The 23,116-nt window shown below is 38.3% G+C and overlaps 1 protein-coding gene across 7 annotated transcripts in view; it reads right to left on the reverse strand.

The window, feature by feature from the left end:
- Positions 1-23,116, reverse strand: part of Rere (arginine-glutamic acid dipeptide repeats) — a 407,183-nt gene that overhangs the window by 127,396 nt on the left and 256,671 nt on the right. For 4 of the 7 annotated variants that reach the window (XM_078025199.1, XM_078025197.1, XM_078025195.1 and 1 more), the window contains 4 exons: positions 11,685-11,702; positions 11,232-11,280; positions 3,982-4,106; positions 2,248-2,347 (listed from right to left, as the gene is read on the reverse strand). In XM_078025199.1, coding sequence (XP_077881325.1) covers positions 2,248-2,347; positions 3,982-4,106; positions 11,232-11,280; positions 11,685-11,702 — 292 coding nt within the window. The remainder of the gene's footprint in view (positions 1-2,247; positions 2,348-3,981; positions 4,107-11,231; positions 11,281-11,684; positions 11,703-23,116) is intronic. The other 3 variants (XM_078025198.1, XM_078025196.1, XM_013362610.4) reach the window with 1 other exon arrangement.

Raw genomic sequence — 23,116 nt, forward strand, 5'->3', positions numbered from 1 at the left:
TGAGGCAGGAGGATCACGATTTCGATGCCAGCCTTGGCAAAAAATGAGGTGCTAAGGAATTCAGTGAGACCCTGTCTCTAGATAAAATACAAAATAGGGCTTGGGGTATGGCTCCAGTGGTGGAGTGCCCCTACATTCAATCCCTGGCACCGAAAAAAAAAAAAAAAAAGACAAAATCAGTGAGAAAGTATACAAAAGTCTACTTTAAAGTACAGAACTGTATTTTATGGAATGTGAAAAAAAATGCAGTTATTTAGAACACAGCACATTCTCACAAAGTTCCAAAATACAAGAGGCTATTATAGCTTTATGTAATAACCACCTAATTAAACCAAGAATAAAAATCAAAATCATTGGCTGGGGATGTGGCTCAAGAGGTAGCGCGCTCGCCTGGCATGCGTGCGGCCTGGGTTCAATCCTCAGCACCACATACCAACAAAGATGTTGTGTCCGCCAAGAACTAAAAAATAAATATTAAAAAAAAATTCTCTTTCTCACTCTCTCTTAAAAAACAAAACAAAACAAAATCAATCAAATTTCTGTACATTTCCTCAACAGCAAGCTGTGTGGTATAACTGTGCAATAAAAAGATTCCCAGCCAGGCTTGTTGGTACATGCCTGGAATCACATGGGCTCAGGAGGCTGAGGAAGGAGGATTGCAAGTTCAAAGCAAGTCTGAGCAACTTAGTAAAACCCTGTCTCAAAATAAAATTAAATATATAAAAAGGACTAGGGATGTGACTCAGTGCTTAAATGCCCCCTGGGTTCAATCCCGGATACCAAGAAAAAAAAAAAAAGCAAGCAAACATATAAACTGAATTGGGAAGGAGGATATTTTCTTTCCTATGCTATGATCTTTTTGGACTTCGGACATTTAAAAAGTCATCTGACCCTTCTAAGACTTGGATTCATATTTAATTAGAGAAAGGACATATGAGCTCTAAAGTCCCTTCCAATTATAGTGACTGCTCAAGGAAAAGGGGGTGAAGGGTACTTAACTAAATTATATTTAGTTAACCATTGGAAGAACTGCTAAGCCTCATGTTTAATGTCTTATGTAAACATACATAACCAGGCAGACTATCGTATCAAACTTGATTCCATAAATATTCATTATTACTTATTTGGATTTGATGATTTCATATTTGCAACTATATAGACAGGGATTATTTCAGGTAACTTCAAGATGTATTAATCTACCTATATAGCTTACAGAATAGTCCTTAGAATATATTCTAAGATTAAAATGAAGTGTCCAAAAATAATAATAAATTGCTTTCAGTAATCATATTGTTTATAGCAGTATAAACTGCTATTCTGAGCTGCTGTGTAGGTATTATGGCATTAAAGCAATTGAGTAATTATGGTGGCATATCATGCAACAAACTCAATAAGCTCAGAAAGGTTAGGCTCACTGATTTCATTTTACTTTCCATTCTTCAGTTTTTTAAAGTTTTTTTTTGGGGGGGGCAGGGGTGGAGTGTATACTGGGGATTGGACCCAGGGTTGTTTTAACCCTGAGCTAAATCCCCAGCACTTTTTATTCTTTATTTTGGAAAAGGGTCTTCCTAAATTGCCCAAGCTGGCCTTGAACTTGCTATCCTCCTACCTCAGCTTCCCAAATATCTGGGACTACAGGCTTGAGCCACTATTCCCAGAAGGGTTGTTATTTTTAAAACTTAACTTGTTTTATTATCATGTGAAATTTTTAAATGGTCCCAAAGTAAACTTTAAGAAAAAAAAAGTTGTTATCCAAGAAGCACAGCTTCTTCTGTACTCCTCCCTGTACTTTCAAACACGGTTTCAGACACAGTGGAGGAGGTTAAATGCATGAATATATGACCTTGGACTGTGATTTAATTGTTTTCTTGTGTCTAAAACGGTGCTAATAGTAGAACCTACCACAAGTGGGTGCGTAAGGATTAAATAAGATTATCTACACACAGGGATCAGGTTCATAAGATTTCAGTGAGTATCAACCACTATTACCAGGCCTCTTTTGAGGCTCATCACAATCCTGGAGAAGCCAGGTCACTGGCCTGAGGATACACTGAAGTACAAAGTCTGGCAACTAGAATAACTTGAGCCCAAGGGCCAAGACCACATCTCACCTCCCTTTCCCAACAGCACAACACTGCACTTACTTCTGGAATGACTAGCTTCTTCACACTCCATGGTCATCACATTCTCCCTACAGCTAGCACAGGGGGAAAGAACTTTCTGCCCAGGATGACTTCAAAGACTTACAGTGTTCAGGGCATTCAGGGTGGTATCATCGCGAGATGCTGCAACACAGCCATCCTCAGTGGAACCTCCATCACACATCCCTGCAAATGCAGCCATGCTCCTTGGGAAGAAAGGAAATTCTTTGCTTCATCAGCACATAGCAACACCACAGAGATCTTCAGGGCTCATGTTCAGCCCCTCCAAATTCCACTATCACATGCATGATAACCTACCTAACATGCCTGTTATAACCCTTAACTCCCCCAGCAACCCAGCAACAGAAATGTTACTTTGAGTTGGATTCATTTGTTGTTTCTTCCCCAGCTTTAATAGTACTAAGATTTCAGATCTGAACACATGAATAATCTATTTGTCATAATACCCCACAACATTACAATCTTTTTTTTTTACTAGACCATTAAACACAGGAGTTGGAATCATTTTGACAAAATCATACATGCAAGGAATTTGACTATAATTACCATTCCCCCCTGCCACTTTCTCTCCCCTCCTCTAGGGATCTTCCTTTCACTCCTTGATTTGCTTGCTTGCTTGTTTGTTTGTTCTGGTACCCGGAGTTGAACCCAGGGGTACTTAACCACTGAGCCACATCCTTGGTCCTTTTTATTTTATTTTGAGATACAGTCTTACTAAGTTGCTGAGGCTGGTCTTGAACTTGTGATCCACCTGCCTCTGCCTCCCAAGTCTGGGATTACAGGCATGCTCCACCATGCCCCGCTTTATTTATTTTTAATTGACATTTGCTATATATACATAAAGGTGAGACTTCCTTTGGTACAATTATATATGCATATAACATGATTTGGTTAAAATCTTTTGAAAGCAAAGTCTCCATATGTACAATTAAAAAAAAAGACTTGAGAAGGCATGCAAAATTAATTCCTATTAAAAGTGAGAAGTTGAGAGATTAAAAAACTCTTAGTAGTCATTTACTCCATTTACACATTTTTATCTCTACCTTGGAACACCATGCCTAGCACTGCTGAAGTATCTGAAGTACTTCTAGAAGTATCTGAAGCAAAATTCAGGAACCTGGAGCTGTGCTTTCTAGTACTACTCACTGGCAACACTGCAGTGTCTCAGAACTTAGTGCAGACAATGGAAGGCTCTCTGCCTGTTATGTACTAAGAATGGATTTAAACTGCCCTTCTGCAATTTTTATGTTATCAAGTTCTATAGAACCACAGGTAAATGTTTCATGTAGATAAGCCACAAAAATCTCAGGTTCAGGTCTGGCATTAATGAACAACTACAAAGTAGAGAGAACATGAAATCTGAAATGGAATTGTCAAATTACTCAACTGGAACCAGGGGTGGTGGGTGATGATTATATGTAGGGCTTAAAAATGTTTTTCTGGGGCTGGGATTGTGGCTCAGCGGTAGAGCGCTCCCCTAGCACAGGCGGGACCCGGGTTGATCCTCAGTACCACATAAAAATAAAAGGCATTGTTTTGTGTCCATCTACACCTAAAAAATAAATAAATATTTTTTAAAAAATGTTTTCCTTCTGAAGAGCTCAAAACCTGATGTGGAACAAAACCAAGTAAGAAGAATAGTAATAGGGTAAACTATTTTTCTCTGGTAAGATCAGAACCCTGATTATAGAGGGCTTAAAACTTAAAGTTAGAGAATGCCCAATATATAAATAAAATTTCAGGGAAAGGAGAGTTTGTTCCCTTCTAATCAATTCACATGTCCTAATTCAGAAAGCAGGAGGGGGCAGATTCCTATTACCTTGCTGCTCTCAAGTACATAAGGAGGTCACAGTCATTAACACCAGGCATCCAGACCAGTTCCTCATGTTGGGTCACAGTATCACCATCTGGAGAAGGAAATGGCTGCAACTCTGGAAGTTTGGCCTGCAAGACAGGGATGAAGAGGTCACAACTGAGGCATGTACTAGAAAGAGCTGTTTCAGTAGGCAGTCCCTGGGACGGATGCAGTGGTTTACTGAGACTCTTTCTTCACGCAACAGAAAAGTAACAGCAAAACCACGACTCATTTAAAGTGGCCTACACCACGTCAGGACCATTTCACCACAAAACATATTATGAAAGACTGCTTAATCTCTGTTTAGGAAGCAGCAAACACTGTCAAAGTAAACCTGTACCAACACAATCCAAAGAGAAACAGAAATGGACATGTGTAGATAAGTAAAAAACAAAACATAAAATGTTGTAGGAGATAACAGCTATGTGATAAAGAAGTGAAACACACATTCATTTCCAACATAACAAGTCTTCAAAGATATATGCAAATAGTGAAAACTCATTTGAGGATATTTGCTGAAAAACCTATTAGATTAATGCGACTAATGAGAGAGTTAGTAGCAACACTGGTCAACAATATATGGTTGACCACATTAAACAAAACAATGTACACCCCTGTTTGCACTAGCCATGAGAAAACTATGAAGTATTAAGGCTAACATTAAAAATCAACATAGTAGGCTGGGAAAGGTGATGTATGCCTGTAATCCCTGCAACTCAGGAGGCAGCCTCATCAATTTAACGAGGTGCTAAGCAACTGAGAGAGACTCTGTCTCTAAATAAAATACAAAACAGAGCTGGGGATGTGGCTCAGTGGTCAAGTGCCCCGGAGTTCAATCCCTGGCACCAAAATTAATTAATTAATTAATTAGCATTGTAAAATGGACCCACGATGACAGAAACAGAGTGGGGGTCGGGTGGGGAGGGGGGTAGGGTGCTTGTGGAAAAGAAAAAAAGAACTTTCTGGCATAACAGAAATGTCCTGTACTTGATACGAATCATCAGCATTAATGGAACAGTATACTTAAGAACACTTCACTATACTGAAGGTAAACCTCAAAAACATATGAAATATTTAACAACAGTGTTCAACAACCAATATTCTAAGTTGTCAAATTAAAATACCTCAGCCACTTTCTCATCCTCTCCCTGTTGGGGCAGAACAAAAGTAAGCAGGTTTTTGTGACTGTACATGACCATCAGAGACCTGCGAGAAGTTAAATGTTTGTAAGACATACACGTTCTTAACTCAGCAAATGGTGAACCTGGGCATGTGAGTCTGATATTTTAAATTAAGAGTTAAAGTTAAGAAGCTCTGGTGTACACAGACTGCATACAAAAAAAAAACCTAAGCAAATGAAGGAGGCAACAGTACTGTCCAACAGCAATGAGAACAATATATTTAATTTTAAATAGTCTACTAGCCACATTAAACAAAACAATGTACACCCCTGTTTGCACTAGCCATGTTGCAAGTGCTTCACAGTGAAGTAGGACAGTGTCACACAGGTGTTCTGCACCGAGAAGTAAAGTGTGCCATGGTGAGATGAATGCAGGAAACAGAGCTGTCCTATCCAGAAACTGTTCCATGCAGGGACAGGAACCAATATTTGGACACCCTCCACTTTCTTCCAAACTCCAGAATCTTCACTTGTATGTGGAAACTCATGGTTTCAAATGTTTTTAAAACAACTGTGTGGCAAAAAACAACACCAGTAGGCCACATGGCTCTCGGGTGAGGCTGTGACCTCTGCCTTGTTTGCACTCTTCAATGTCCACAAATGTGGGTGAAGCGCTGACTCTCTCTAAATAAGGATACTCTTGTTTGACACAGTATTGACATTTATAATATTCCACTGTGTGCCATACTATTTCTGTTTAACACTTAGCGAAAATATTAAAATAATACTAAAACACAATAAATACTGGTATCAAAAGGTCTTCAACATGACTACTGAGCTCTGCTTCCCCAGCACCAAGGATAGAACTTGGCATGTAGCTCCCCAATGGCTATTTGTTAAATTAAAAGTCTTATTGTTGGGGAGCAGGACCAATTCCCCTAAGAGAAATGCATTAGAAATATAACTAGATAGTAAGCAGGAAAAAAATAGAAAAAAAATTAAATATTTTTAGTTGTAGATGGACAATACTTTTATTTATTTACTTATTTTTATGTGGTGCTGAGGGTGGAACCCAGTGCCTCACACATGAGGCAAGTGTTCTACCACTGAGCCACAACCCTAGCCCTAGCAATGGTTTAAATCATAGGAAATGGTCAGCCTTGCTGAGAAGAGAAATGCAAATTAGTAACAAGGATACCCCGTTGCTCATCTATCTCAGTAATGACAGAGGAGAATCAATATTACCCATTTGCTTGCCCTCCAGGCCAGCTACCCAACTTTTGAGAACAGATGCAAAGACACAATGGCAAATATACAAAAGTCAATATGCAGAGGCTATTCACTACAGCACCAGTTATAACAACAGATGACTTAAGTAGCACAAATAACCATCAACAGGGACTGGAAGAATGAACTGTTCTATCCACTCAGAGGTCTACAAAATGGCAGAGGGAAGGAAAAGGAGCTCTAGATGTTGCTATGGAGGAAACAACAGGATGTAATGCTGAAAGAAAAAAAGAAGGGGAAAAAAACGTGTGCATATCATGCTATCATTTACCTAAATAAATACATAAAAATAAGAAATTTCCAGAATAACAATCTCAGCCCAACATGGTGGTCATGCCTATAATCCCAGAGGCTGTGGCAGGAGGATGGCAAGTTCAAGAACAGCCTAGGCAACATAGCAAGACCCTGTCTCAAAATAAAATTTAAAAAGGACTGGGTTGTAACTCTGGTATAGCACTTGCCTAGCACGTGCAAGGACGTGGGTTCAAACCACAGGACTGCAAAAAAAAAAAAAAAAAAAAAATGAAGAAGAAGAAAGGAGTAACAATAACTGTGTATTGATTTATTTCCACTCTAAAATCTACTTCAAGTTGATTTGCCTATACAGCACTAGTGGGATATATTCTATAAGGGCAAAACAAAATTTAACAGTACACTGATTGTAAGGGGCTAATGGTACAGCTCGGTGAAAAGTCATGCGCTTTGCATATGAAAGGCCCTTGGTTTAATCACTAGTACCAAACAAATAACAAACAAACCTCTTTCTAGTTCTCTTGCCAGTACAAAAATCAAACAAAACTGTTCAATATTGTTGTAGCAGTGGGAACATTACTATTCTGAGCTATTCATACTACATATATATTATACATGCTGGGAAAATAGCAAATAATTATGTCTTTGGCATTAAAAATGGGATTTAAGGCACAGGAGAAAGATACAGATATAGATCGAAGAACAACAGAATTTATACACACACACACACACACATAAAATAAAACACGTTATGTATTCATATTGATGTTTCTAATTCAAATCCAGAAATACACACACACACACACACACACACACACACACACACCCGCAACATATACAATACTTTATAATATAAATTCTGGATTTGAATTAGAAACATCAATATGAATACACAATATTTTATTTCTAAAAAGAAAGGGAAAACAAACAAATAAAAAAAGCATATTTTCTAGCTCTGTCTACTGAAATCAGGCCTAGAAATAGTAACCAGCCTTAAAATGAACCAGCCTAAAAATACCATTTTCCATTATAACAAACAAGGGCTCCATTCAAAAAAGTATAACTCCAAAACCAGAAAAGGAAATGTTCGGATCAGGCATTAAAATTATTTCACAACCAAATAAAAAAGACTCATCCCAAAACCACCAGGATCAAGTCCAAAGAACACCAGTGGCAGGAAGAAGCTCCAGTAGGCTCAAAATGGATCATTTAATCATCAAAAATAACTGATTAAAGATAACTAATTTGGGGGCTGGGACTGTAGCTCAGCGGTAGCGCACTTGCCTTGCATGTGTGAGGAACTGGGTTAGATTCTCAGCACAACGTATAAATAAATACAATAAAGATCTATCAACAACTAAGGGAAAATATTTTTTAAAAAGATAACTAATTTTAAATCCACTGGTAACCTCTGAAGATGATATAAAGTCAACTCTGTATTTTGAAAACTGGGACAAGGGAAGGAATCAAGCAGTTGATAAGGAGGAAGTTTTGTTTAGTTAGCAAATAAATGAATAGACAGAATTAGATGATCACCATTTTGAAAGTCCCTAATAAAATAATGGATCTAAGAAATAATCAACAGCCTCCTGGTAGAAATACTTTTCACTATTCATGATGTATTCGTGCAGAAGGCAGGTACTAAACTAGAATGTGATTAAATCTCTAGATTCAACTGCTAATTATCAAGAATTGCAAAAGACAAAGGAAAAAGTTAAATGGTACAAAAACAATGAGTCAAATCTAGACTGTCAGACATCATATAGAAAACCTATAGTTTTTCCAACATACACCTTGAGAAAGGGGATGGGAGGGAGAACCCTGTGGATTAAAAAGAGATTCAAGAGACATATCAATCAATTGCAATTAAAGCAAATGGCTCTTACTTAGTTTCTAATTTGAACTACAAAAAAAAAAAAAGAAAGAAAGAAAGAAAAAAGACAAACAGGGACACCTGGATCCAGTAGACACCTGCATTTTAAGAAACTGATCATTTTTATTTGTGTAATATATTCTGATTTGTCTTTTAAAAGAGCCCTTCTCTTTGGAACATCAATAATTAAGATATTATATTTGTGTGTGATTCATTTCAAAATACTGGTAGGAAAAAGGTGTGAGAATAAACAAAAGAAGTCTGACTAGGACGTAGTCTGAGTCCCAAGTACTGACAGTAGGGCTTCATTGTACTATTTTTCCTCTGCTTTTATATCTGTTAATATATTTTAAAAAGTAAAAAATTTTAAGAAGGTAAAGGTCACCAATTCCTAAGTGTCCTGTTATATTGGTGTTTCCTGAAAATAAAGCATATAGAATACGGGCCAGGGTTGTGGCTTAGCGGTAGAGCACTCACCTAGCAATGTGAGGCACTGGGTTCGATCCTCAGCATCACATAACAATAAATAAAATAAAGATATTTTTAAAAATCATATATAATGTATTTAAGATCTGATATAAAGGCTGGGGTTGTGGCTCAGCAGTAGAGTGCTCACCTAGGTCCAGGGTTCAATCCTCAGCACCACATAAAAATAAACAAATAAAATAAAAGTATTGTGTCCATCTACAACTAAAATAAATAAATGTTTACAAAAAGATCTGATATAAAATAAACATCTGATTTTAAATGAAGTATAAAAAATAAACTCCATTATAGTAAATTTGCTTCTTTTGTAAGAGCTCACTATCTTTTACTTAGAAATCACTTTTTCTGTTATAGCAAGAAGTCTATAAAATAATTCTACTACAGAGATGTCTCAGTGCTGGCAATACATAGTGGGAGAGAATGCACGAGAAAGCAAAGACAGGGAGGTCACTGAGTACAGCCAGTCAAGTACTGGGTCCCCAGTCACCTGAACAGGCAGTCATTATCAAAGTGTCCTCCTGCAGCTTCTTTTTTGCCCTCTCAGTTATTATCCCAGTTCAAGGATGAGAAATGTCTTCTAAAACTTATATGCCCCAATAGTTTCTGTGTCTGGGTTTTAAAATTTCTCATTATACCCTTGAACTGGATTCTTATAAAAAATGTGAATGGCATACCAAAAAAAAAAAAAATGCTCAAAATCAAAACCAAAAAATAAAGCAGGAGACACTTGAAATCTCTATACCCTCTGCCTGTATCTCCCTTCCCTAAATTTGATGGGCTGGCTCCCCAACATTACTTCAATTAAGCCATAACCATGGCATTCCCATTTCCTCCTGCTTTAGAAAGAAGCACATGACCAAATCCACAGCAATGAGAGGCAGGCCATTCTGAAGAAACTGTCCTTGCTCCTAAGGGAAAAGAAGAAAGCCCCTTTCTTCCTCTTAGAATTTGCTGTGTTTCATTTATGCTAAGAATGACTATTATTTTACGTGCTAGAGAAAGGACAAATGCAGCATGAAACTACAATCACACAATCCAGTGTACAATGAAGTCCAAAAGCAGAGCTAAAATGTGAAGGAAAAGAGTGCATCTCAGAATCAGTACACACAGTTACCAGCCTGAGGACCCAACAAACACTATGAGAACTGCAGGGAAGCCCAATAGAGCCCACATCTGCATTGCCCAGGACATGCTGATCCATGAGCCAGAATCCTGCCTGTCAGAGCACCCTACTTGATATTAGGGTTGAAAGCGGAAGAGTCTCAGTGAACTATATAAGACTCGAGTGGCAGAGTTCACAACACAATAAGCTGCCAACTGAAAAGAACTACCCATCCTGACTTATCTGCAGAAAAAGGTGTTGAAAAAACCCTTTTCAGGGGGATGAGGAGGAATGTGGCTCAGTAATAGGGTGTTGGCCTACCATGCCTAAGGCTCATGGTCAATCCCCACAAAATCTTTTTATGTAATTGTATGTGGTAATCAAATGTTCATCAATGGAAGAATGTATAAACAAATTGTGATATGCACATACAATGTATTATTCAGCCTTAAAAGAAAAGAAATTTGGTTACATGTTACAACATGGATGAGCCTCCAGAACATTGTGCTAAGTGAAATAAGTCAGTCAAAAAAAGACAAGCATTATACAACTCTGCTTCTACCAGGCAGAGTGGTCAAACACACAGAGACAGGAAGTCGAGGAGCAGCTGCCAGGGACATGGGTGAGAGAGGAACAGGGATTTACTGCAAAATGGGCCTAGAGTTTCAGTTTTGCAAGGTGAAGAGTTCTGGAGATGGATAGTGGTGTGGCTGCCAACAATAATGTACTTAATGTTGCTAAACTGCACACTTAAAAAATGGTTAAGAGGGCTGAGTCTATAGCTCAGTGGTAGAGCACTTGTCTCACACATGGGAGGCACTAGGTTTGATCCTCAGCACCACATAAAAATAAAGATATTGTGTCCATTTACAACTAAAAAATAAAATTTTAACAAAAATGGTTAAGATGGTAAATCTCCTATTATGTATATTTTATCACATTTTTTTTAAAAAGTAGGTGAGGATCTGAAAAGAAAACTTCTGTATTTGAATAAAATCCCACATAGCAGTTTGATCACTGCTCAAAAAACAAAGTTCTAGCAAAAATGTAAGGACTAAAAACCTTCTAAAAGAAGCTACTAAAATGTATTTTACCTGATGGCTGGGTCCAACACGAATCTCCCCTTGTGTACTGTTCAGCCTCCTGTCATGAAAATAATAGATTAGATTAGATATACACAATGGCATTTTGACATAAACATTCACATATCTTTCAAGGAAAGTAATTTACTTCAAATAAATGAGGAATAACTTGAGGAATTCACTTTCCCAGTATTTCTAATGTTGCCCCTACATGCACCTCCCACCCCACATCTCTAACTCCTTTTCCTTCCCAAGACCTGATTGCTGCAGCTTCCCGACCTGAGTATCTTTCTGAACTGTCATTATCTCATGTCTCATACACAGACATTCCTATGGGCAAACATTTCTTCTGGGTGCCCTACCACAAACTTCAAGGAACACAAATGAGATAACTGATAGTTCCTACAACATGCCCTGGATCATTTGGTTATTCACTTATTCAGTAATTATTTGTTTAATACCTACCATAAGTCAGGATTTGTCCTGGATATTGGGGATAAAGCAAATTATAAAACAGTATCAATATGTTTTTGGAACTTATATTCTAATTAGAGAAAAGCAAAGCATAGATCAGGCAATAAGTACCAACAAATTAAATAGATGGCAAAAGATAAAATATTTTTATACTCCTGTACAAAGAAAAGTCAGAAAAAGCATTATTCATAAAGTGAGATTTGAGCAAAGAAGAAAAAGAAATGAGGGACTGAGCCCAACAGGTGAAGATGGTAAGAGCACAGCTCCCTTTAACCTTGGCCACTCTCACTACCCTTGTGACCCTCTCCCCCACTGCTCCAATCCAAACCATCTGGGCTTTTAAAAGGCTGCTACTTCAGTAAAGCATTCATTTATCTTCTGCCCATTTAGCCCCATGTCACCTCTTCACACAGCATGCAGATGTCTTCTTCTTTCCATTCTTTCACACAGTATTTGGTTTTTGTCTTTATTGTTTAGAGTGCTGAGGATTGAACCCAGGGGTGCTACCACTAAGCTACACCCCCTAGTCCTTATGTTATTTATTTTGAGATAGGGTTTTGGTAAACTGCTGAAGCTGGTCTCTAACTTGTGATCCTCCAGCCTTGGCCTCCCGAGTAGCAGGCTTACCAGTGTGTGCCACTGTGCCCAGCTCTTTATAAAGTATTTACTGGTATCTTTTTTGTCCCAGGCTTTACACAGGGCACTGACTGTGTGTATACTGGTAGATAAGGAAATCCTGCCCTCCCAGAGCTCTCTGGAACCTGCAACCTGCAATCACGACTATCTGTGGCCTATCTCAGGAAATCCCTTTCCATGCCAGTGACAAGGCTCTGTTTTTATAAGAGCCACTGAATTTTCAGCAGAATGAAAGAAAAGGCTTTTTAAAGAGTGAAAACTGCTTGTTCTTACTTGCTGCCCTGAACTGGTCTGAAAAACACAATTCTACAAAGAACCCAAGAAAGAGCCCAGTCCCTTGTTTTCCCCCCATGGATATGATACTCATCCCCATTGTTTTAACTTATCAAAATGAATTTTGGAAAACCACTATTTCCTTTAGGGTCCTTGGGTCCAGTACTCTCTTCTTTTAACTCAATAATTTTTTTTCATGAAGAGCTTTGTTTTGGCAGCAGACATGACAAAGGAAGAGAAGAAAGAAACAAAGAGAGGAAGACATGTGGACCAGTCCTGAATCACATAGTCCAGTCAGCTGGGGAAGTAGTACCCATCCCCCAAAGACCAGAACAGGCCCAAACCCTCTAATTACAAACATAAGACATTTCAGGAGCAACAGTACAAAAACACTAAAGATTGTTATGAAAATTAGACATTAAGTAGAAACAATCTCTAAAGTGGCAAATTCTCAAGAGTTCCTGGCCAAGTGGCAGGCCAAGAGGAAGATCCCACAGTGGGAGAAGAACCTGTACCAAGGGCTGACTTTGTTACACCAGCCACCTTCCTTTCTTTAGAAGATAGGCATGCTGGAAGAAAAAAAAAAAAAAAAAAAAGAAGCTGGAAGGTAGATTGTTTACTAGGTATGTGCAGGAATTAGAAAGTTTTATAGCAGAGGATATAACAATTTTATTTGCAAACATGATTAGAATCTGAAGAGTGGACATTGGCATGCCCTACTGTAACCAGGGACTACAGAATACAGAATAAATGTTGAAATATTTCTTAGGCCAAAGTTATTAAAAGGCAGAAAGCAACACATCCCATTAGAGAAAGCTGAATGCACAGAACCCTTGCAGTTCATGCTTGTTAGAAACTGCTATTCCTGGGGACAGGGGAAGGCTCCATGGCAGGGTCCTGCTTTACTGTAGGAGGCCTCGAAGAGGAGGGAGGGATGCTTTAATTTGGGCATTCCTAACTCCACCCACTATGAGACTATTAACTTCTAGAGATAAGTGCTGAGATTAAATTCATACTTTGTGTCCTCACAGTGTGGTAAATTACCTGCCTGCTACTATTTATCCTCTTAGAACAAAATAAAAGTTCCTTGGCTTCATGAACATTTCTAGACCACTAAACTATAAAATTACATCAGAAAGTAATACTTAAACATAATAGCAACAGCCTGTAGGAAATATTCTTTTATTGTCTTCTTTTTGGTACCAGGGATTGAACCCAGTGGCAGTTAACCACTGAGCCACAGCCCCCAGGCCCCCACCTTCTTTTATATGTTTTAAGACAGAATCTCACTAAGTTGTTGAGGCTAGTTTTGAATTTGTGATCCTCCTCCCTCAGCCTCTCTAGCCATCGGGATTACAGGCACGTCACTATGCCTGGCTTGCAGGAAATATTCTTAATCATCATTATGATGAACTCACTACATTTTCTTACATACTAACACAGCAATTCTTTAACATTTTGATGTGAGGACTATTTTACACTCATTAAATTACCAAGTATACCAAGGACTTAAGTTTTTTGAGAAATTACAAATATTTATTTGTTAATAAAAAATCCAATTAAACAGTAACAAGAATAATACATATTTACGAAAAGTAACTGTACTTAAAAAATAGCAAAAACATAAGCATTGTTTTACAATGTTGCAAATCCTGTTACTGACTTCCCAGGAAAGCAGGATTCACTTTTTTTCCTTCAATTTGAGCAAGTAAATTGTTTTATCTAAAGCATATAAAGAAAAGCCAACCCCATACAGCTATTGAACTGAAGAAGGGAAGAATCTACCTTGACAAATTTTTGACATTACACCAAAATTCAACAAGAGATTTTCTTAAAGGCCTATGTACAATGTGATTCTAAAAACTTAATAACAGAAGCCAGATGTGGTGGCACATGTCTATAATCCCAGCTACTCAGGAAGGCAGGAGTATTACAACATTAGAGGCTAGCCTCAGCAATTTAGTAAGACCCTGTTTCAACATAAAAAATAAAAAAGGATGTGGCTACAGCTCAGTGGTAGAGCACCCCTGGGTTCAATCCCCAGTGCTGTAATCAATCAGTTAATAAAACCTTAATAATTTTTTGATAAATCCAAGGTCTCTTTTGCCCTCTAAATGGATCTTCTAACTCAAACATGATTTTTCAATGTCATGAATTGTTATATAGAAAATATTGCTTCACTGAGTTTTATAGACCTTCCATATATTGACAGTTCATTATATAATATTTTTTTAAAATTACATTAATTAATATCACCATCCATGTCCTAAGAAAAGCCTTTAAAGCACAAAGAAAATGTGAGGCTCATGGTGATCACAGCAGATTTTTAAAATTTCTAATTTTTACTTCAAAGTTCAAATCTTAGCACTGGGAAACATTATCAGTTGTTTTCTTTTTCTTTCTTTTTTGGGGTAGCAGAAGTTGGGGACCCCCAACCCTGAACTCGGGCACTGGACCACTGAGGAACACCCCCAGCCCTAATTTGTATTTTATTTACAGACAGAGTCTCACTAAATTGTTTAGTGCCTCACTTTTGTGGAGGCTGGCTTTGAACTCTGGATCTTCCTGCCTCAGCCTCTGGAGCCACTGGGATTTCAGGCGTGCAGCACCACGCCCAGCCAGTTGTCTTCCTTCAAACAACAAAGTAAATCCCCACCAAATCCACAAGTCTAAATGACCACAGTTTGTCAGGGTTCTTTCAAACAGAAATGGGTTCCATGAAAACAATGTTCAGCTTCTGACTCAAATCACACAAGAGCTTCCTCAAAACAACTATCAGCCTTTAGTCTGTAGCAGAACACATTTACACCCCCTTCCATTTCCCTGGAGGGTACTGAAGAGACAGGAAGTCAAGGATGGGAATTTTGATAAAAATTAATATTCATCAGGTGTGGGTCACAAGTTTAAAGCAAGCCTCAGAAACTTAGCAAGACCCTATCTCAAAATGAAAAATAAAAAGGGCTAAAAATAAATGAATGAATGAATAAGGAGGTCCAAAAACCATACTTTGGGAAGCACTGATTATGACTGAGGCTAAAATTCAAAAGGCCCACTAATCTACAAAGTGCCAGGTTTATTCCTCCATCATAAAGAAGAGTGGCTAACATCTAGGCACTTACTACCTGCTGAATGTGCTCTATGGCATTCTCCCATTTCTAGGCATTATTTATGTTTTGATGTTACCATAAGCATGAGTATTGTTATTCTAGAAATCCAGATCTCATTCTATTCTGTATTCAAAGCAACAAAACTGCTGAAGCAATTCTGCATGGATGTACAAAGCTGCACGACCAGCACAGGGGGGCAGGGCTATCTATGCCTGGCTGGCCATCAACATAAGGAGGAAAATCCAGACCAAAAGAATGTTCATTCCAGTCACGACAGAGAAACGGTACTACTGGACAAAGAGGTGAGTCAGACTCCAGGATGATGCAGGACACCCACAGCACACACACCTTTCCCCCTGCCTCAAGGTCTTTACGTATAACCATCCCAAATCCAGGTGCATTATATTTATATGATGAACACAAGCATTAAAAAAAAAGATAAGTGTTATGGTTTGGATGTGAGATGTCCCCCAAAAGCTCACAAAATGATTGGGTTGAGAGAGTCTTAACCCAATCAGTGAATTAATCCCCCAAAAGGGATTAACTGAGTGGTAGGTTGTGGCTAGAGGAGGTGGGAATTAGGGTGCAGCTTTGGTGTATATATTTATATCTGGAGAGTGGAGTCTCTCTCAGCTTCTAGATCACGGTGATGTGAGCTGCTTTCCTCCGCTACCCTCTCCCACCATGATGTTCAGCCTCACCTTGAGCCTCAAGGAATGGAGCAGGCCTTTTATGGACTAAGACCTTGAAAACCGTGAGATCTCAAATAAACTTTTCCTCCTCTGTAGTTGTTCTGGTCAGATCCTTTAGTCATAGTAGTGAAAAAGCTAATTAAAACAGGGAGCTAACACTCAGGAAATACTTTTGTATGCCAGACACACATTATTTCCTTATTCCAATGACAATCTTATAAGACAATATCCCCACTTCATAGATAATAACAATACTAACTGTCACACTAACAAATCAACAGACTTAAACACTGAACACTTATACTATGTACTAAGTGTCACAAGCTAATTTCCTTATATGGGACAGGTAATGAAGCTCAGCAATACATTGCTTGCCTACCAAGCGCAAGGCCCTTAGTTCAATCCCCAGAACTAAAGTTTCTTTTTCTTTTTTTGGGGTGGGGTGGGGGCTGTACTGGGGAATGAACTCAGGGGCATGTAAGCACTCAGCCACATCGCCATCCTTCCTGAGGTTTCATTTTGAGACAGGATCTTGCTAAGTTCTTAAGGCCTTGCCAAGTTGCGAAGGCTGGCCAAGAACTTGTGTCCCTCCTGTCTCAGCCTTCCAAACTGTTGGAATTACAGGCCTGCACCATCAGGCTTGGTTCTCAGAACTAAATTTAAAAAAAAAAAAAAAAAAAAAAGCACATATGTAGATAGTTTCTATCTACTCACAGATGATCCTGTAATAGAGAGGTTACTATAATCAGATGAAGAAACTGAAGCCTTATACAGCTGTCCAAGAGCACATGGCTAACAAGTTGAACTTAACTTTAATTGACTCTTATATCAGAGCTCCCAATAATACTCCCATGGCGACTGATTAAGTTATCAAACCAAACCACATGATTACAAATGAAAGTATGAGAATCCAAAGACTTCCCAATTTTTGATTCTATGTTATTACAAAATAATCAAAAAGTTTCTTTAAAAACATTGAAAATCATGTTGAAACAGAAACAGATCAAAGTTAAGGGCTCAGATTTGTGCAACATTCTTGAAATGACAAAAATCATAGAGCTAATGAAGAAGAGCCAGTGGTTAGAGAGGAGGTGTGCTAGGAAGTGTGCAGTGTCAGGGCTATGGTGGCTGTTGCACAAAGCCACATGGGTGACAAGCTGGCACAGAAGTATACACTCACTGTGTACTATCGTCAATTTCCCACTATGATACGGTATTCTACTTGAGTAAATTGCAAGTTCTTATGAATCCAAAAAATTTTAGGTTTTAATTTTAGGTTTTTAAAGTCACAGAAAAAAGTAGATATAAGAAAGCTGGTAACAAAAAGACTCTGTCCCCAATCTCCTGGAGACATCTGAGAGGTGAGTGGGGGGAAAGAGTGCCATGGCTCTGGGGTGATGACATTCAAGGAGCGACTCAAAGTCCGCACTCCCTCCTTCCCTGTTTCCTAAGGTCCTGGCCACAGGGATATCATTTTAAAGACATCCTTATACTGTGGCTCAGACTACACACAGTGAATTAAGAACTATCGCCATCCTTGCCAGCAATAGAGGCTTTCCTCTGTGTAGCTAATATAAATAATATATGTTTTTCAAAACAGCTGAGATTCAGCCTCCATTAGTCTACAAATCTTCACTTTGGAATATGTTAAAAAAAAAAAATAGTCCCAGAAGCCAATTACAACAATAATGGTAAGTCATTGTGTTTATTTCTTGAGTATAAAAAAATAGAAATTCATTGTATATGAAATCTGATACAAAAGAAACTGATGTAACAAAGCAGTATCCATAGCAACTACAACTTAATATTTCAGTCCTCTTCAGCTGCAGTGGATTAAATAAAATGACAAGATGTTCCCTTTGAAAAGTAACCTGTTACCATGGAAACGTTTTAGTCTAAGAAGTAAACAGGGAATGGACAGAAAGGAACGGAAAGCCTGCAACTGAATATCAAAAAGGGAGCAGCTCTCTGCAAAGGGATGAGAAGGCTAACAGCCAGACACAGGGGCCTGCCCAAACCCAGGCTTGCCCAAGGAACCTGACGCCATCACTTCATCACCAAAGAGAGGAAAAGTGCACAGAGGCAACAGTCTGAGTGCTCACTTAAGATGCTAAAATGTCTTGAATCTCCTGGGAAGAGGAGAGACAAATGGTTCCAAAGACAAGACAGAAGCAAAGCACTGGCATGAATGATCAAGAGCAAGAGCTAAAAGAACTGAGGCCTTTTCACAGGCAGTTGGCATGACATCCCACTGTAACCCAGAACTGACCCCACCCCCAAACCTAGGGACAGGACAGCAGTGTGCCCTGTGGCCCATTCCCAAAGGACTGGGACTGACAAGTCACAGGTCAGAGACTCCTGTTCTGTAAATGGTATCACATAGTGAATGAGGCCACTGGGCAATTTTCCCTGTTCCTATCCTTCAGGTCTTCAGTATTACATAGTAAATAATTCTTATCTTTTCCATAGGATGTTACATTGAGCAGGAAGACTGACATGACATCCAAAGAAATAAGACTAGAAACTCAACTTAATAGCCCATTTAGAAAGTGACCACAGAAACATTCTGTGGGTCCAAAGCAAAATACACTAGATTTAAAAAAAAAAAAAAAAAAAAAGCAATTTATTAGAATCACTTATTTTTAGGAGAAAAAAATTATTTCAGGGGTGAAAATGAGGATTATAGGAAATTTCTTTTAAAGTCTGATGTAAATCTTTAAAACCCACCCAAATTTTGTATTCTATTCTACAACACATTACCATTCATTAAAAGATAAAGAAAAAGTCCATAACACTGGCACCTCACTGCTGAAAACTGTTTATATATGAGCCTAGAAACTAAGGTGCAAGAAAAGAGCACAGACTTCAGAATCAAATGAATTGACCAGATTAAATTGTCAGTACCAAGATTCTGTTGGCTCCATGAGTATGTGGTGGTACTGGGGATTGAGCCCAGAGGTGCTCTACCACTGAGCTGCATCCCCAGAACTTTTCATTTTTATCTTGAGACAGGGTCTCTTCAAATTCTCCAGACTGGCCTTGAACTTGCAGTCTTCCTACCTCAGCCTCCTGAATAGTTTAAGTATGATCTTGAGGACATGATTCAATTTCTCTGAGCCTTGAGTTCCCTCATCAATAAAATGAATTTCATAATGACTCTGTGAGGTTGCTATAAAAATAAAAGACAACCTACAGAAAGAACTAGGCACAGTGCTTGCTGTGTAGAGGTCATGGCTATGAGTAGCTTTGGGCATTGGTAATAAGCGAAAATGGGAGCTAAACTCTCCATTCTGTTCTCAGAGCACCGCCTCTCTCTATCCTCCCACAAATACCACATTCATTGATTCTCTATTTTGTGTAATTATTTCTTTCAATGGCTATGTTGCCCTCCAGACAAAAAGCATCATGAAGGTACAAAGCAAGCTTGGCTTTGGCTCACTACTATATTTAAGAGCCCATGCTTCTCTCTAAAGATATTTTGAATAAACAAAAGACTCCAAAAATCTAAATTTACTACTGCTCAGTCACAGATAGCAACTAAGGTATTTGTTGTAAAAATTAAGACAAATTGTTGTGACACAAAACTAGCCCTCCAAGTAAAATTAAACTGAAAATAGCACTGATAGACTAACTGGCAGACAGGGGGCTGGAGTAGTGGCTCAGTGGTAGAGCACATGCCCAGTATATGTGAGGCACTGGGTTCAATTCTCAGCACTGCATATAAATAAATAAAATAAAGGTCCATTGAAAACTAAAAAAAAAAAAAAAATTAAAAAACAAATCAACTAATTGGCAGGAACAACAGCCTTCATTCAAAAGCAAAAACAAAAACAACAACAACCAAAAAAAAAAAAAAAAAATCAAAGATAATTAGTCAACAACTGAAAAGTATAAATGTTTCTAACTCATACACAACTACAAAGATCAACACAGGTCAACTTACCCAAACCTGGAAATCACAAAATTCTGAAGTTTCTCTCATAGAGCTGGGGTTGTATGTAGCTCAACAATAGAGCCCTTGCCTTGCACTTGTGAGGCACTGGGTTCAATCCTCAGCACCACATAAAAATGAATGAATGAATGAATGAATGAATGAATGAATGAATTTTCTCTTTATATAAAAGTTTCCTGAGAGGCTAGCTAATTCAATCTAATATCTTTATAGAAGAAACCAAGGCCTGAGGAAATGAGAGTGCTTTTCTGAGAGGTCACACTGAGTTCAAACGAGGACTCCAGAACACAGAAGCAGCTCTCCCACAGGCTCCTCCTAAATATAATTCAGAGGCTATACTAAGAAACTAGGCATTGGCTGAGGAATAATGAGAATTTCCATGTTGATAATAAGCTGATAATAGCCTCCATACACAATAATGTGTTGAATAATTTCAGGGAAAAATGGTTTTAAAAATTTTAACAGGTGAGAAAGATCTTACAAAGTGCTCTAAGAGTCTTACTCCATTGTCTGCTTTTCTTATCTATCTTATTTCTCCACCACTGCCATTCTGTAGAAATATTCCAAGTACTTGGCAATGACATATAACTCAGGTTATCTCAGGCTCCTCAGGGTTTTCTTTTAATCACCTACTGCAAAGATGAAAATGGCTTAAGGACTGCAGAGCTGAATGCATACAAGTATCAAGTTTTAGTATATGAACTTAAAAAAAAGGAAGGAAGGGAGGGAGGGAGGCAGAAACCTCATCACAACTGAAAACAATTTATAAAGCAGCAGTCTTTGAAGATTAAGCTGATCTTCTGACCAAAGATGTTGCTAGCTTTCTGTGCATTGAAATCAAACTACATTATAAACCTGAATAGAGTGTCCCAGAAAAAAAAGACTTTGGACCAAGTAAGCATGTCTACAACACAAGTCTAAAGGTCTTTTTGTTCCCACTGGGAAGACTCTGAAATGCTATAAAAAGTATAACACACACCTCTCTCTCTCTCTCTCTCTCTCTCTCTCTCTCTCTCTCTCTCTCACACACACACACACACACACACACACACACACACACACTTATACTGGAGAAAGCATAAGAAAAAAATCATAACACGCTGATACACCAAATGTAACAAAACTATGAAAGTACAGTTTCTTTTAAAAACAAAATTTCAATAAATATAAAGACAAATAATCAAGAATAAAAAGAAAGTAGACCGGGGCTGGGGATGTGGCTCAAGCGGTAGCGCGCTCGCCTGGCATGCGTGCGGCCTGGGTTCGATCCTCAGCACCACATACCAACAAAGATGTTGTGTCCGCCGAGAACTAAAAAATAAATATTAAAAATTCTCTCTCTCTCTCTCTTTAAAAAAAAAAAAGAAAGAAAGAAAGTAGACCAGTAAATTGTGGTTAAAAAATACTGATAACTAACTACTTAATTCCTAAAACAATTTCTAATACTGTCTCAGTTGACCATGAACAATAAAAATACTATGGAGGTGATCACAAATACAAGAGAGACTTGGCTTTTGAATGAATAACAATAACATACTAAGCAACTACGTGCCAAACACTTCTCATTTTCATTTCATCTTTACAACTGAGAAATATTTATTTCCATATGATCCATGAGAAAACACAGGTTGACAGGCATCAGAAAGTTTGTCCAGTGTTGTGTGTAAAGTAGAAAGAACAGTACTACCTGGCTCCCAATCAGCCTTTTCTCATTTACTCATGAACTTATTTACATGTCAAAGACTTATTTGCCAGGCACTCTACTGGGAACCAAGACCGCAAGAACAAACACAATCCTCAGAAACTTCAAATCCAATGGGAAAGAGAATCAAAACATCACAAATAAATGTAAGTAGTTCAAAGACCTCTGATAGATATGATCTCTAATTATCCTAGCTGAATTAAAATGAACTGTTATACTTTGGACTTCAGGTATCACAGAGCATACAAAATGAAGAGTTTTCAGATTTATCTTAAACATATCTCCATTGCCCACATCTGAAATTGCTCAATTCAGATGATTAGCAATTGACTGTACTCATCCAAGAGAAGACTCATGAATATACACATCATTTCAAATATTCCTTTAGTATTTAGATAGTATTTCTCGCTTACAAACCGTCAGGACATTTGTTTCATAGTGTTCGGAAAAATATCTTTTGACGGAAAGATAGCTTGGTTCACTAATGACCAAAAATTAAAATGAAAAGGAAAAATGAATTCAGAAGAAAAAGGATCAGGAACTGGAGAACCACAGACGTAGTAACTAAGTGAGGTCTTGGGTGCCTCAGAGTCCTCTAACTCATCAGTTAGCCCACGAGATGAGAGTGGAGGAATTATGAGAGCTATGAGATTCGGAATGAAGTGGCATGGAAACTCAGCGAAGTGTGTCCCAGCTTTCCAGCAGTGACCACACCATGTGTGCTGATGGAGGAACATTTTAAGCAGAAAACTCTACTGTGGTTCTGATTCAAGATTCTACCAAAATGACATGAAAAGCTAACAAGATAATAATTTAGTGCACTTCTACATTCCTTCTGAAACAACCTTCTGTACTCTCCCACATTTCCTGACACTCTGAAGTATCTCAGGAAGGGAACAATAAGCCAAAATGGAATGACTAGCATCTTTTCAATGTTCAGCTTACACAGACCCCTGACCAAGACAGTAACTTCCATGTGCTGGTTCCTTCATCTCTGCCACATCCACACAAGCAATGAACCCCTGAAGCAAGAGATGAGTGGTCGGCAAAAAACATGCCAG

This window comes from Ictidomys tridecemlineatus, chromosome 11 (genome assembly GCF_052094955.1).
Source record: "Ictidomys tridecemlineatus isolate mIctTri1 chromosome 11, mIctTri1.hap1, whole genome shotgun sequence".
NCBI classification, from domain to species: domain Eukaryota; kingdom Metazoa; phylum Chordata; class Mammalia; order Rodentia; family Sciuridae; genus Ictidomys; species Ictidomys tridecemlineatus.